A 14661-nucleotide genomic window follows, 5' to 3' on the forward strand; every position below is an offset into this window, starting at 1 on the left:
CGCTAAAATTTCATGCTCAAAAGTGCTTTAAAGGGCTGTCCGCCTAAAAACGCTGCCCGTTATCTTGCTGATCAGCAAATATGGATCTAGTTACGCGGTGGCGGGGAATATCGATATCGGCAGGCGCAGCGTCTCTGAGATGGTTTTCTTCTCCTTGTCGAGGTCGATGGTGGTGTTGCCGCTGGACATGGTGCGCACAATATACTCGTACATCTGCAGCGCCAGTGTTACGCGGCATGTGTATTGCACAGGAGTGTCCTCGATCTCGACCACCAGCGATGAATCGCCTTCAAAGTGGTCGCCGGCAACAGCGCCGTTGGTTGCTCCGTTCGCGACAGCAGAAGACGCAGCTGCTGTTGCTGCTGCATCTTCAGCCAGAGGCGGTGGGTTTGACGCAGGTGCTGGCGCAAACCCAGCAAACATCGACCCAAAGCTGTTCATGTCTAGCATACCACTGGCTACCGGGTCAGCGGCTGGAGCAGGGCTGGGTTTAGGCTTTGGAGCACCGAGCAACCCGAAGGAGGTCATGTCGAGCATTCCGCTCGCCATGGGGTCCACGGCAGGCGCTGGCTTGGGCTTGGGCGCAGCAGACATACCAAACGCACCGAACGAGCTCATGTCCAGCTGTCCTGACGACAGCTGATCGGCTGCCTGGCTGGCGCTCTTGCTCAGGGCTGGCGTGTGTTGCACAGTGGATGCAGCCGATGTGAGGCTGTGAGCAGCAGCACTGGCCTTCGTCCGCTCAAACAACTCACGGCGCCACCACTCTAGCACAACCAGTGACATGACAGGCAGGCCCAGGCACTCAAAGATGGTGATGGTCTGCGCAATCAGCTCTGCCTGGGTCACCAGCGGTGCGCGGTAGTGCACCGAGTAGTTGATCATGCTCCGGTACAGCATCAGCAGCTCCGTGTCAAGCTCCGACATCGACGCGTTGGTTGATGGCGTGGTCTCGATTTCCAGCTCCACGGCAAGCTTAGGCAGGGAGTCAGTGAGAGCACGCAGAACTAGATCGTACTTGTGCATGTGGCCGAATACCAGACTGGCCAGCCAGCGGTCCGAGCAGCTCAGGGCTGCTGGCAAGACATGATTCCACAAAATACTCCTCAGCACCGGTCCATTGTCGCCCTCGTAGCAGCGGCAGATGGTGACTGCGAGCTGGATGTCCTTCAGCTGCACAACGCACACTGTGGCCGCATCGGCTAGTTTGCTCGACAGCAAAAAGAAGGTGGCAGCGTCAAGGTACCGCTGGCGACTGAGCAGCACGTATGCGTTCTTGGCAGCCGCTGTCTTCCACTTTTGCACTGTAAAGTCGTTAGACAGAAAGCTTAGCATCTTGCTCTGCTCCGGGTGAGTGTGTGCAGTTCTCCACAGACCGAGCAAGAGCCGTGGCTTCTTTAGCGCCAAGAAGAAGATTGCGCACTGCGTCGGATCGCGGCCCGTTGCAATAAAGATGCTGCGCGCCATCTTCTCGACCTCTTCCCGCACGCTGCTGATGTCGTTGAGCCAGAGAAAGATGCCCATACGCCGGGCGTCCTCCCATGTCATCCCTGACGCTGGCGCGTGCTGCTGCAGGCAGATCTGCAACAGGATGGCCTGCGAGTTGCTGTGCATTGCCCAGTTGAGCTCGCGGTACGCCAAATCGCTGGGCTGGCGAGTACGCAGCCGCTTGTTCTCCAGCTCCAGAAGCTGCAGCTTGATCAGGTACCGTGTACCCATGCCATCGAGGGGCTGATCCTTGGCAGAACTGACCGCCAGCGTGCTGACAATCGACATGAGTCGGGCCTGGTCCAGCGGAGAGATCCCAGGGAGCTTCATTTCAGCCAGCTTCTCCACGATATAGTCGGCCTTTTCCCGGTTGAAGCCAGCAAAGTCGGATGCAGCAGATCTGCCTGCATCGATTTTGTCGTCGAGTCCAGAGTTGAACAGCATCGAGTACCGTGCCCGCACACTGCTCGCCTTGGGTGCAGTACCGTTGGACTGGCTGGATGGCTGCGTATCATCAGGGGCAATGAGATCTTGGAGAGAAATAGATGGCAGCTGCGCCTTGCTCTTTGGGTCGATATCACGCTCACGTATGTAGTCGTAGAGCTGAGCCAGGAGGCTCTTCACTGCCGACATCTGGCCCCACGACATCAGCTCCGTTAGTACCGATGGGTGGATGTACGGCAGCTCGCCATGCTCCTCATAGGCAACTTCGCTGATGCGCTTGCCATCCGGCAGCTTTTCCGAATACACTATCAGCTTACGGCCAATCGAGAATGTGGGCTCGCCAGCAGCCGTGAACGAGAAAGACCCAATGGTTGTGTCTGATCCAAACTCCGATGCACGGATCGTTGATATGCACAGCCAGGCGTCGTCGAGATTGCGCTCCTGGCAGTAAATGTCGATGCGGTCGGCCCATTGGATGCCCAGGTAGGACTGCGCGTACTCGGTCAGGTACCAGCGGATCTCGCACACCTTGTCGTCTTTGCTGCGTGGATGGATTGTGCCGGCGGGCAGATAGTGAGAGGCACGAGATGCAGACGAGAACACCCAGATCGTGATGACCTGCGAGCCGTCTTCGTTGACCGAGACAATGGCGGCTTTGTCGATAGAGTTGTAGCGGATCATGGCTGCCTCCATCTTGGGCAGGCGGTGCTTCTTTGAGCAAAACCAGCGGAATTTGGGCGAGGTGCGGATGCCCCAGATGCGCATATGGCCGCTGTCGGTATCGAATGTGACCATGATGTTGTCGCGAGAGAAGAACGGATGTGCAACAGGCATCACACGTGACGCACGGTCAAACCTGGCTGCCTGTTTCAGTACTGAGCGATCAACAAAGGCAATTGGCTCTTTGGGCCCGGCAACACGCCATGTCTGCACTGCCTTGTCCGACTTGTTGATGGTCGAGATGAAGTATGCTAGCTCGCCGCCGCCCGGGCTGGCAGAGGGCTCAGATGAGCTTGATGGGTAAGTAAAGATATGGTCGAACGTGTCCATCTGCGGGAATCTGGTGTCGCAAGGCGACCACTGCTCAGAGTCAGTGCCATACACCAGTCGGTACACGCTCTTGTCGGTGGCTCCAATGAATTCGGACTCGTTGGGCGCCCATGCAATGGTCCGGATCCGGCCGCCTTCCAGTTCCATGCGACGCGAGATCGGCAGCGACCGCTCCGGCGTGACAATGTTGTCCCAGATCAGCAGCTCGCCCTCAACCGAATGGGTGGCCACGCGCTGGCTGTATGGATCCACGCTGATATGAAACACCGGCTCCTTGTGGCCGTCCCAGAGATGCACCAGGCGGAGTGGGCTGACGCCTGAGCCATCACTCGAATCGCCTTCTTTGGGAACATTGAATATATAGACATGCCCCACGGTATCGGCGACTGCAAGGCAGAGGCCGTCGTCAGTGCTTCGCCAGAGCAGCGATTGGAGCATCTGCGAAGGGGGGTGTGCCATTTTAGGAATCGCTGGGAACGATGTGTTGATCGGTGGTGTACGCAAGACAGCCTGCACTTCTGGGATGGCAAAGGTGCCCGCAGAGTGCTGGATCTCCCACATCTCAAAAGACCCATCACTGAACGCCGCGTACACATAGTCAAGCTCAGGGGATAGCGGCAAACTCATTGGGGTGGGCCGCGGGGAAGGCGGCTGGGCAAGCCTGAGTGCAGTCCGAGACCTACTGCGGGTAGGCCTGATCTTTGGCTTCAGCGATGGTGTGAGCACATGCACGGATTCTGGCTCGGGCTCTGCTGCTGGTGGTACTTCTGACACAGCCTGCTTATCAGTCTCAGCATGTGATGTGGGGCTGTCGGCCTCCCGATCCTGCAATACCTCCGGATTGCTGAAAGAGTCAGGCTTGGTGGCCGATTCACAGTCGCCTGGCACCAGCTGTGGGCTTGGCTGCGGCTCCACCGAGTCGCTTCTGGGGAACTCGAGAACACGTGCCACAACTAGTCGTCGGGGTTTTCTGTTCCCGGCAATCAGGTCTGCAGTTCGTTCCCTTGCCAGATCAGCCGTGGCTATCAGCGCAAAGCGAGTGCCACTGCCAGAGCATGTCCAGACATTGAAGCGACCATCACGTGTAACTGTGTAGAGAACTGGGTTCTCCTGTGACGAACGAGCCTGCCTCCAGAAGATATCCCGCACGGCTGACGAATGAGCAATGTACTGGAACCGCATGTAGTCGCCACCCAGGGACTGTGCATGCCACACCTTGACTAGTCGTCCGCCAGCAGCCGTTGTGGCGAACATCGAGGCGTCAGGTGACACAGCTATTGACGAAACTCGGCTTGCTGTACGCTTCCGCCATGTCGTGCTCCAGCCCTTCTCTGGGTGGTTCTGCCACAGCACCAGCTGGTCGCCAGATCCAAGCAGAATCTGGTCCTCGCCAAGCCATGCTCCAGCAGTTGGTGTCTGGGTTTCATCGGCTGTTGTGAAGTGCGACGCATATGCCCACTGTGCTGGTGTTCTCTCACTGGGCTGAAACACCGCCACGTTTGCGCCTGAAACCGCCGCGAGCTGGCCATGCCGCGATGCAAATACGCACGATATCGGGCTTCTGATGGTCGCGTGCCTGACTTCAACGACATGCTCTGCCTTGTCTCCATGGACAATCAGGCTGTGTCCTGAGGCATATACCTAGCCGAGGGACAAACGTGAGCGGGATTTGAGTGATAAATGACTCGCAGCAAGCGCGCAGCAGGCAAATTCGCAGCAGTCTGCCTTACCGAAAACAGCTGGCCAGCAATTGCGCTGCTCGGGTGGGTGGTTATTGCCAGAGTGCCCATGTTGGCACGGCCCGTGTACACGCTGCGCAGGGCCATTTTGCTTGTGTCTAATTGCATAGGGGGTGGTTTTACAGCTTCAGAGAGAGAGAGGCGAGTGACGTTCCAATGGCAGGCAGCGGAGCTGGAAGGCCATAAACCGGCCGGGCGCTGATTGGCTTGATTATCAGCGAGAACCATGGCCACGCTGGGTGCGAAACGATCGCTTCTCCCTGCACAATACTCATCACTTTTCCAGCACGCAATGACTTCGGCCGACGACATCAAGAACAAGCTCATGGCGGAGCTGCCGGCCACGCATGTCGAGGTCCTGGACGTCTCGGGCGGGTGCGGATCGATGTTCCAGGCCATTGTTGTGTCCGAGGCATTCGACGGCAAGAGCCGCCTGCAGCGCCAGCGGCTGGTCAACGAGGTCCTCAAGGAGGAAATGAAGAGCATTCACGCCTTCTCGCAGGCAAGTAGCAAACCAGCAGCTCTTTGTTTCCCTGTTTGTTGTCACTGTCAGCATGCCAATGCTAACCGCCAGCTCTCCATTGTCGTAGAAGAACTACTCGCCGAGCCAATACGAGGCTGCTCAGGCCCAGACAGCGTGACGTAGCTGCGCGCCCCTTTGTTCCTCAGTCTTCTGAGGATTTCGCCTTGCGGCCCGCAGGCTGATTCTCGCCCCCAATCCTAAGTCTGTCAAATCAATAAAATTTTCAGTCCCGCCTGCAAATCCATATAAAAGCAAAGACTCTTCGCCAGACACTCTCCCTCCTCAGAAATAGTCGCTTTTGTTTTACTTTTTCGCACTTTCCAGGTACGTACTGCTGCTCGTGTGCTTTTGTGCTGGCCGTGGCGGCCAGGTCTCGCGTCGCAAGGCCCGCGGTCCCGTCGTCCAGATCGCGGTCTGGGCATTCTCCAAGCTCCTCTCGCGTCGTCTCGGTCTACACCAAACAGGGCTGCTAAACCACTTGCTGTCCGCTATTGCACTTAGGAACTCTTTGCTCTTACAACCATGTCGAACCCCAAGGTTTTCTTTGACGTCGCCTCCAACGGCGCGCCTCTCGGCCGCATCGAGATGGAGCTGTTCGCCGATGTTGTCCCCAAGACCGCCGAGAACTTCCGCGCTCTGTGCACTGGCGAGAAGGGCTTCGGCTATGAGGGCTCGATCTTCCACCGCGTCATTCCCCAGTTCATGCTGCAGGGTGGTGACTTCACCAACCACAACGGCACTGGTGGCAAGTCGATCTACGGCAACAAGTTCGCCGACGAGAACTTTGCCCTGAAGCACACCGGCCCGGGTGTCCTGTCGATGGCCAACGCCGGCCCCAACACCAACGGCTCGCAGTTCTTCATCACCACTGTGACCACCTCGTGGCTCGATGGCAAGCACGTCGTGTTCGGCAAGGTCACTGAGGGCATGGATGTCGTCCGCAAGGTCGAGGGTCTGGGCTCGCAGACTGGCCGCACCTCGGCTCAGGTCAAGATCACCAAGTCGGGCCAGCTCTAAGCTGCCTTGTTTTATACCCGCCATTTTCTATTTTGTGGAGTGCTCTTTGGCTCGTTTTGCCGTCCAGTGCTGTGTTCAATGAAATGAGTCAACCCACGCGCTGATGCTCGAACAGACACGCATGTGTAGATATACCCCTCGTCGGCATGGTAGCAACTCGGTGTGGTCTGATCAAGGAATCTGCGTGGATTACATTCGGCTGGCGTGAGTGAGCTTGTTAGTCAGGAGTGCTCCACGATGTGGCACATTGTTGGCAGTTAATAACACATCCACGCGTGCAATATGGCAGGCAATATAGAGCAAATGCCACATTATTCCCCCGACCCAACCCCTGTTCCTCCTTGCATACTGTAGTCTCCTAGGCTCGAGAGTCTGTGAAGCTGCTGTACTCAAGGGTAAGGGCATTTGCAGTCCAAGTGTCGATGGGAGGTGCTGAGCCTACGTCGCGGCTCGGCAGATAGAAGAAGCAGCCATGGGCACCGTTGGCAGCGTAGGGCTGGGCCAGGCCTGGCTGCATCCTAACATCGTGTGTATTTCCCGATATGGTCTGCGTAGAAACGGGGTAGACGTGCACATGCTGGCTGCGTCTATGCGATGCTGTACCGATGTTTTGTCCAAATCGAGGAGTGGCTGAGTGCCCAGAGACCAAACAAAAACAAAACGTCGGCGCATTTATGGTGGTGGCGATCTTGAAAACATTGCCAGCTGTTTGCTATGTTTCGCTTTTTCTTCTCTTGTAATTTCACAACCACTCTTCCGCATTTAATCCCCTACCTTTTCAAATTCCAAACCACTTCTTATTCATTCTTATCAGCCAAATACACCCTTCTCATAGAATTCGGACCTAGATGAGCTCGCCACAGGCAGACGAACCAGGCGCAGGCACACCGCGTGCGCGCGCGGGCTCTGTGTCTGGGCCAAATGTTGGGCAGCTTGTGGAAGTGCAGGGCATGCGCGGCATCGTGCGGTTCAGCGGAACCACCGGGTTTGCGACCGGGCGGTGGTGCGGTGTGGAGCTGGAGGAGCCGCGGGGCAAAAACGACGGATCCGTGCAGGGCAAGCGGTACTTTGAGTGTGCGCCAAACTACGGGATGTTTGTGCGGCCGTCGCAGGCCAAGGTAGTGGCATCATCAGCGAGCGCGCCGTCAAGCGTGCCGCGCCTAGGCAGACCGGCGGGCGGAGAGTCGCTGAAGACGCCGCGGCGCACGTCGATGCTGGCGGCCGGATCGCAGACGGCGGGGGCGGCGCAGCGGCTCAGCGGGAGCTTCGGGATACGGGCGGGTGGAGCGAGCCATTTGCCGGGGGCAAGCGGGATCGCAGCTCGCCGGACCACGGTCTCGGGACTCCGGTCTCCGAGCAGCGCGCGCAGTGCGTCGCGTCATAGCCTGGTTAGCGAGGGCGGAAGCAGGCCTGGGTCGCGGGAGCTATTGCCGCAGGCGCGTAATGAGACCCCGAGCCCACTGGGCCATGCAGCGGTGGGTGAAGAGGTGGCTGAGCGCATGCAGACGCCGACCAAGGCGGTGGCCATGGAGGTAGATCCCAAGGACGAGGAGAAGAAGGAGGGAGATGCAGAGCCGACCACGCCTGAGCCCACAGAGCCGCAGCGCACGCCATACCGCCCGGCGTTGACGATGGATGAGTCTTCGACATTTGGAGCAGGGTCGGCGCCGACGATGAGCGCGCAGACGGTGCCGCTGAAGCAGTTTGAGGAGCTGCGGCTAAAGTACAAGTTCCTGGAGCAGAAGCGGTCGGAGGACCGGCAGCGGATCCAGGAGGCGGACAAGATGCGCGCCGAGGCGGAGCAAGCGCTGCGTGTGCGGGACAAGCTGGCGACCAAGGTGGGGACGCAGCAGGAGGAGATGCGGGCCCTGAAGGCGAAGTTGAAGGAGGCGACGAGCGCGCGCGAGAAGTTTGAGCTAATGTACAGCGAGGCGAACGATGCCATGGAGATTCTGACGCTGGACAAGGAGATGGCTGAGGAGAGAGCCGAGCAGATTGCGCAGGATGTGACAGTGCTGCGTGAGCAGCTGGACGAGGCGAGCGCGAGCCTGGATGTGTACAAGCAGGAGGGCGACCACAGCGCAGTTCTGGCAGACAGCCCGGACGGCGCGACCGCGCTTGACTATGCGCAGCTGAAGACCCAGAGCGAGCGGCTGAAGGAGGCACTGGTGCGGCTGCGCGACGTGTCGAATGATACCGAGTCGCGACTGACACAGCGGGTGCGGCAGCTTGAGCGCGAGGCCGAGGCTGCGCAGGAGTTGTCCGAGGAGGCGGAGCGCTACCGGGAGAAGCTGGAGGTGGCAGAGTCGCAGGTTGAGGATCTGAAGGAGCGGCTGGACGAGGCGCTGGGGGCGGAGGAGATGATCGAGGATCTGTCTGAGCGCAACCTGAACCTCAGCGCCAAGGTGGAGGAAATGCAAAGCGTGATCGAGAACCTGGAGGCGCTGTGCGAGGTCAACAACGAGATGGAGGAGACACGGGCAGAGGAGGAGCAAGGGCTGAAGGCGGAGATCGACCGGCTGATGGTTACGGTCAACGACAAGAACCGGCGCATTGACAAGCTGGAGGAGGCGATGGCGGACTACCAGTTCAACATCAAGCAGTACCGGGAGCTGGTAGCGAATCTGCAGGGCGAGCTGCAGCGGCTGCGGGAGCGCGAGGAGACGCAGGCGTCAGAGGTGGCAAGCTTCTCGAGCAAGACGCAGGAGATGATGAGCCTGAATCTGCAGCTGCGGTCGACGATGCTGAAGACCAAGGCCAAGGCGGTTGATCTGGAGATGCGGCGGCTGGAGGCTGACCAAGCGACGGAGCAGCTTGCGATGACGGAGCCGTTCCTGCCCGACCATTTCTTCAAGTCGGAAGGCGATGCGCTCAAGTCGGTGCTGGCGTTCAAGCGGCTGGCGGTCAAGAGCGACATTCTCTGCAAGCAGCTGGAGCAGGACGAGAACACCGAGGCGAATGTATCGGACGAGTTTGTTGCGACGGCAGAGGTGCGCAGCAAGCTGGCACAGTTCTCGGGTGTGGCGGCGGTGCTTGTGCGGCACCTGTCGGGATGCAGCGAGACGGAGTTCATGAAGCTCGGGGCGCTGTTTGTGGATGCACAGGGCACGGAGCGGCGGCTCAACGGGCTGATTGACGTGATGAAGAAGGAGGAGTTCCGGGCGACTGACTCGCTGCCCGAGATCCGGCGGCTCACGGCTCAGATGCTGGCGCTGGCGGATTCGCACGTGCCAACGGGCAGCAAGACAGCCACGGGGGTACAGCGGCTGGGCGTGGCAGTTGGGCAGCTAGCGTTCGGATCTGACGTGCAGCTGGCAAACCTGTTCTACATCGAGCAGCTACTGGCATCGGGGCAGGGCTCAGTGGACGGCTCAGCGGAGCCGGTTGAAGTGTTCTCTGCCGAGGACAGGCAGCGGATGACAGGCGAGGTTCTGCCGGCGGTGGCAAGCACGATCCAGCACTGCAAGGCGTCGAAGGCGGCGGCGGTTAAGCTGCTGAAGCGGTCAGAAGAGCTGATCCAAGGCGATCTGTGTGGCAACGACAGTATCAGCGCGCAGGTTGGCGAGGCGCTGCGGCAGAGCTCGCAACTGGAGGTGTACTGCACCAAGGTGCGGACGATGATCCAGGAATACTATGCGCAGGGAGGTGGCGAGGAGGACAGGGCTGCCGACAAGGTTACTGTGGACCGGGTGGTTGGCGACCTCAACACAGTGGCGCAGGAGGTGTTTGGTAACGCAGATGCCACGGTGCTGGGGCAGGCGCTGAGTGCGGCCCAGAGGCTGGCGCAGGAGGTTGGGCGGGCGCTGGCACTGGCGAGCGACGACAGCAACCTGGCGAGGGCGGCTGGGGTGGAGGCGCCGTGGGTCAAGCGCGCAGCGCAGTTCAAGGCGAGCCTGGTGCGCAATGCAGAGGTGGAAAAGCGCACGGAGGCGCTGAACGAGGAAATCATCAGCCTGGCGCGGGAGCTGAAGTTGCGGGACCAGGCGATCCAGGAGTACGGCGTGAAGACCGAAATGCTGGAGAAGCGCACGGAGACAATGCGGCGGCAGGCGGACCAGGTCCAACAGCTCCAACAGCTGCTGGCAGCAGCGCAGAAGCAGGAGCGGACGTACGAGGAGGCGATCGAGAGCCTGCAAGGGGAGGTGGATACGCTGGAGCGCGAGAACCGCAAGATCAAGCAGACGGCGGTGGCGAAGGCGGCGGTGCCGAGCGACCAGGCTGGGCTGGCGCTGCCGACGGATCTGGCGGGGCTGCGTCGCAAGATCGAGGTGCTGCAGGAGTCGGTAGGGTTCCTGCGGCGCGAGAACGCGCACCTGCGCGGCAAGTATGTGTACCGTGGAGCCGCGGCGGTTGAGCAGCTCCGGAAGCCCCTGCTGGTGGCGGCTGCGGGCGGCCCGGCATCGGCGGAGGTGAGCGCGGCGGTGCGTGAGGCGAAGACGGTTGCACGCGAGGCATGTGTGCTGGCAGCAATGCCGCGGCTGGTTAGGCTGAAGCCGGCTGAGGAAGCCGAGAAGAAGCCGGCGTGGCAGCCGCTGGCAAAGAAGCCGGAGTTTGAGCTGTACCGACAGCAGACGGTGGTGCAGTCGCTGCGGGCGCGGGCGGAGAAGGTGCAGGAGAGACTGCATAGCCTGGCCAGGTTCCCAGCGCTGGCTGGCACGGCGACGGTTGTGCTCTGAGGGGGTTATTTACTGTTTTTCTATAGTGGGTTTTTAAAAATGAACCAAACTACATCATCTGCTACGCAGTGGAGCCGACGAAGTCGAGGGAGTAGATGACGATGCGGCCGTAAAAGTCGGTGCTCTGGTTGAACAGGATCTTGATGCGGGAGCGCCCAATGACGGCTTCCTCCTGTGGGACATCGAACGACTGCAGCTTGTTGTTGTCGTCGGCGTAGAGGTTGCATATCTTGGCAGCCTTGATGGCGTCAATGAGCTCGATGTCTTTGCCGACGAAGCCGCCCTGGAACTGGATGAGCACGCTGTTAATTTTGACGGGCTGGGCGAACTCAACAAGGATGTACTGCGGCGAGCCTTGGTCGGAGTTCCAGCAGGTCTCGAGGCTGGCATCGAAGAGGTGTGCTTTGCCGAAGGACTTTGCGTCGCGGTTCAGCACGGAGCTGACCTTGCATTTGGAAATGAGGGGTGTGAGCGAGGACATTGTCTTGCGGAGCGGTAGAAGGGAAAAGCGAGCATGATCACGCAACAGATGGGAAAATTTTTTTGTTGTGTTGGCAGGTGGTGGTGGTGGTGGTGGCATTTTGGCTACCCGCAATTTCTCTTCTGCTCTCGTATTTTTTTATTCATTCAGATCCAACCCTAGAAGCACAACAATGAGCGACGCATCTCAACACACGTGCCTGCGCGATGGCTGCGACAAGGCGGCGAAGCTGCAATGCCCGACGTGCGTCAAGCTCGGAATCAAGGGCTCGTTCTTCTGCTCGCAGGAGTGCTTCCGGCAGAGCTGGGGTGCGCACAAGGACGCGCACCAGGTCGAGAACCCGCGGGCCACGTACAACCCGTTCCCGTCCTACCCCTACACGGGGACGATCCGCCCCGAGTATCCGCTGAGCCCGCGGCGGGCGGTGCCAGCGGACATTCCGCGGCCCGACTACGCAGACGCATCGGGCGGCGTGTCCCGTCTGGAGCAGAGCTACGGCAACGCGCAAATTTCGGTGCTGACGGAGGCGGAGACGGCGACGATGCGTCACGTGTGCCGCCTTGGCCGCGAGGTGCTTGACATTGCCGCGCGTGCCGTGAAGGTGGGCGTGACGACCGACGAGATCGATCGGGTGGTGCATGAGGCGACGATTGCGCGCAAGGCCTACCCGTCGCCGCTGAACTACTACGGGTTCCCGAAGAGCGTCTGCACCAGCGTCAACGAGGTCATCTGCCACGGCATCCCCGACCAGCGCGCGCTGCGCGACGGCGACATCATCAACATCGACATTTCGCTCTACAAGGACGGCTTCCACGCCGATCTCAACGAGACGTATCTGGTGGGCAATGTCGATGAGGAAGGCCAAAAGCTGGTCAGTGTTACGCGCGAGTGCCTGGACCGCGCCATTGCGCTGGTCAAGCCCGGTGCGCGGTACCGCGATCTGGGCGCGGCGATTGAATCGCATGCCAAGGCCAACGGCTTCTCGGTCGTGCGCACGTACTGCGGGCATGGTGTCGGCAAGATGTTCCACTGTGCGCCGAATGTGCCGCATTATGCGAAGAACAAGGCGGCTGGTGTGATGCGGCCTGGACATGTGTTCACCATCGAGCCCATGATCAATGTTGGCCGGTTTAACGACCAGACGTGGCGGGACAACTGGACTGCGGTGACGGCCGACGGCAAGCGCAGTGCGCAGTTTGAGCACGGGATCTTGGTCACCGAGACCGGCTACGAGGTGCTGACCAAGCGCCTGGAGGATTCGCCTGGTACCCAGCGCTAAACTGCTCTCTGTGAAGTCCCTCACGGGGTTCTGTCTCATCTGAATACACTTCAAAAACAAAAAAAAGCACCTACCGTAACCACCCACATCCAATGTTCTGGTATAAATCCCAAATGGCTATAAATCAACTGTGTCGCACATTGCATATTTCCTTCTTTTTTTTTTCACCATGAGCGACAAGGAAGAAAAGATCGTGTTTCGGCAGCCTAACGTGCGTGCACACCTACGAAACCGTCGCGCTGACACGCCGTCGGATCCAGGCGGCGTGTCTTTGAGCGCGCAGCGGCGCATGGAGGAGCATCGCCGCAGTCGCCGCCACGGGGCGTACCGCAGTGGGATTGCGTCACGCACAGGTCGTCAAGAGGGTGCTGGTGGCCGTGAGCGGTCTCCGGTGCGGCGAGACCACAGCAGACCGCGGTCAGGGTACCGTCGCGACACAGATAGACACAGCTCAAACGGATCAGATCGATACAATTCAGATCGGCGTGGAACAGACCGGCACAGCTCAGATCGCCGCGGCACAGACCGATTTAGTTCCGACCGACTCCATACAGACAGATACGGCTCGGATCGACACGGCCCAGATCGCTACAGCACCAACCGACGGTCCGAGTGGGACGCTCCAACTCCCCAGCGGGCCACCGACATGCAACCGGCAGAAGCCGCCGTGGCGGACCGCGCCGAATGGGAACGCACACAACGCCAGCTGGAGCGCGACTGGTACACAGTTGATGAGTCAGGCACCGCCGACACCCACAACCCGTTCGCCGACTACGTAGACCACGACACGAAGCATGAGGCGCAGCTGCGCGGCCAACAGCAGGCACTGACGGCGCGGCAGAAGCAGTACAACCAGGACAACGACCGGTGGGTGGCCACTCGCCTGGCCCAGTCGGGTGTGGTGCAGCAGTCAGGCGCATCCGACGACGACAGCGACGACCGTGTGCAAGTGCTGGTTCACGACCTCAAGCCAAAGTTCCTGCAGGGGTCGGTGCTGGCGCGCATGGAGATGGTCAAGACCGTGGTCGATCCCACCAGCGACCTGGCTGTGTTTGCACGCAAGGGCAGTGCGCTGGTGCGCGAGCGCCGCGAGAAGCGCGAGCGTATGAAGGCCACGCGCGACGCCGTCAGTATGGCCGGTACTGTGCTGGGCAACGTAATGGGCGTGCGGGATGAGGAGGAGGTGAAGGAGGAGAAGCAAGAAGAGGAGGAGAAGGGCGAGAAGGAGCCTGTCGCAGCCTCCAAGCCCTCGATCCGCGACCAGCGCCAGTCTCTCCCCGCGTTTGCCTGCCGTGATGCGCTGCTGCGCGTAATCGGCGACAACCAGGTGACGATTGTCGTCGGCGAGACCGGATCGGGCAAGACCACGCAGCTGGCACAGTACCTTCATGAGGCCGGCTACACCGCACACGGGATGATCGGATGCACGCAACCACGACGCGTGGCGGCCATGAGCGTGGCCAAGCGTGTGGCGGAGGAGATGGATGTGCGGCTGGGCGACGAAGTTGGCTACGCCATCCGCTTCGAGGACTGCACGAGCCGCCGCACGCGCCTCAAGTACATGACCGACGGAGTGCTGCTGCGTGAGGCCCTGACACGCACCGACCTCTCGCAATACTCCGCTATCATCATGGACGAGGCCCATGAGCGTACGCTCAACACCGATGTGCTGCTGGGCTTACTGCGCCGTCTGGCTGCCCAGCGCCGCGACCTGAAGCTGATTGTCACTTCGGCCACCATGGACGCGCAGCGCTTCGCCGACTTTTTCGGCAACGCACCAGTCTTCACCATCCCCGGCCGCACCTTCCCCGTCGATGTCATGTTCAGCAAGTCGCCATGTGAGGATTACGTCGATAGCGCCGTGCGCCAGGTCCTGACCATCCACCTATCGCAGCCTGATGGAGACATCCTGGTCTTCATGACCGGCCAGGAAGATATCGAGGCCTGCTGCGACGCCGTGCGTG

The 14661-nt window shown here is 60.1% G+C and overlaps 6 protein-coding genes across 6 annotated transcripts; 4 read left to right on the top strand and 2 right to left on the bottom strand.

Annotated features, from left to right (window-relative positions):
• Nucleotides 1-90: 90 nt before the first annotated feature.
• Nucleotides 91-4808, bottom strand: DL89DRAFT_257834 (WD40 repeat-like protein; the record flags this gene model as incomplete). The annotated part of the gene is made up of 2 exons (XM_040885556.1): nucleotides 91-4623; nucleotides 4713-4808. 2 exons carry the CDS (start codon nucleotides 4806-4808, stop codon nucleotides 91-93), a joined length of 4629 nt encoding a protein of 1542 aa, XP_040743287.1.
• A 205-nt stretch (nucleotides 4809-5013) lies between these two features.
• Nucleotides 5014-5362, top strand: DL89DRAFT_293223 (bola domain-containing protein; the record flags this gene model as incomplete). The annotated part of the gene is made up of 2 exons (XM_040890371.1): nucleotides 5014-5181; nucleotides 5312-5362. 2 exons carry the CDS (start codon nucleotides 5014-5016, stop codon nucleotides 5360-5362), a joined length of 219 nt encoding a protein of 72 aa, XP_040743288.1.
• A 404-nt stretch (nucleotides 5363-5766) lies between these two features.
• DL89DRAFT_293224 (Mal s 6 allergen) lies at nucleotides 5767-6261 on the top strand (the record flags this gene model as incomplete). The annotated part of the gene is made up of 1 exon (XM_040890372.1): nucleotides 5767-6261. The coding sequence occupies one exon, from the start codon at nucleotides 5767-5769 to the stop codon at nucleotides 6259-6261; it is 495 nt and encodes a 164-aa protein (XP_040743289.1).
• An 848-nt stretch (nucleotides 6262-7109) lies between these two features.
• Nucleotides 7110-10937, top strand: DL89DRAFT_224051 (uncharacterized protein; the record flags this gene model as incomplete). Its single annotated transcript, XM_040884673.1, has 2 exons — nucleotides 7110-7444; nucleotides 7553-10937. The coding sequence occupies 2 exons, from the start codon at nucleotides 7110-7112 to the stop codon at nucleotides 10935-10937; spliced, it is 3720 nt and encodes a 1239-aa protein (XP_040743290.1).
• Nucleotides 10938-10998: 61 nt separating this feature from the next.
• DL89DRAFT_223864 (uncharacterized protein) lies at nucleotides 10999-11418 on the bottom strand (the record flags this gene model as incomplete). Its single annotated transcript, XM_040884661.1, has 1 exon — nucleotides 10999-11418. The coding sequence occupies one exon, from the start codon at nucleotides 11416-11418 to the stop codon at nucleotides 10999-11001; it is 420 nt and encodes a 139-aa protein (XP_040743291.1).
• On the top strand, nucleotides 11206-12805 carry DL89DRAFT_267785 (methionine aminopeptidase). The gene has a single exon (XM_040887665.1). It carries the CDS (start codon nucleotides 11591-11593, stop codon nucleotides 12695-12697), a length of 1107 nt encoding a protein of 368 aa, XP_040743292.1. The 5' UTR covers nucleotides 11206-11590; the 3' UTR covers nucleotides 12698-12805.
• The last annotated feature ends 1856 nt before the right edge of the window (nucleotides 12806-14661 follow it).

This window comes from Linderina pennispora (genome assembly GCF_002104995.1).
Source record: "Linderina pennispora strain ATCC 12442 chromosome Unknown DL89scaffold_7, whole genome shotgun sequence".
NCBI lineage: Eukaryota > Fungi > Kickxellomycota > Kickxellomycetes > Kickxellales > Kickxellaceae > Linderina > Linderina pennispora.

What these genes read in the sequence shown, in the direction of transcription:
- DL89DRAFT_267785 (XM_040887665.1), top strand. Translation starts at nt 11,591, where the DNA reads ATGAGCGACGCATCTCAACACACGTGCCTGCGCGATGGCTGCGACAAG.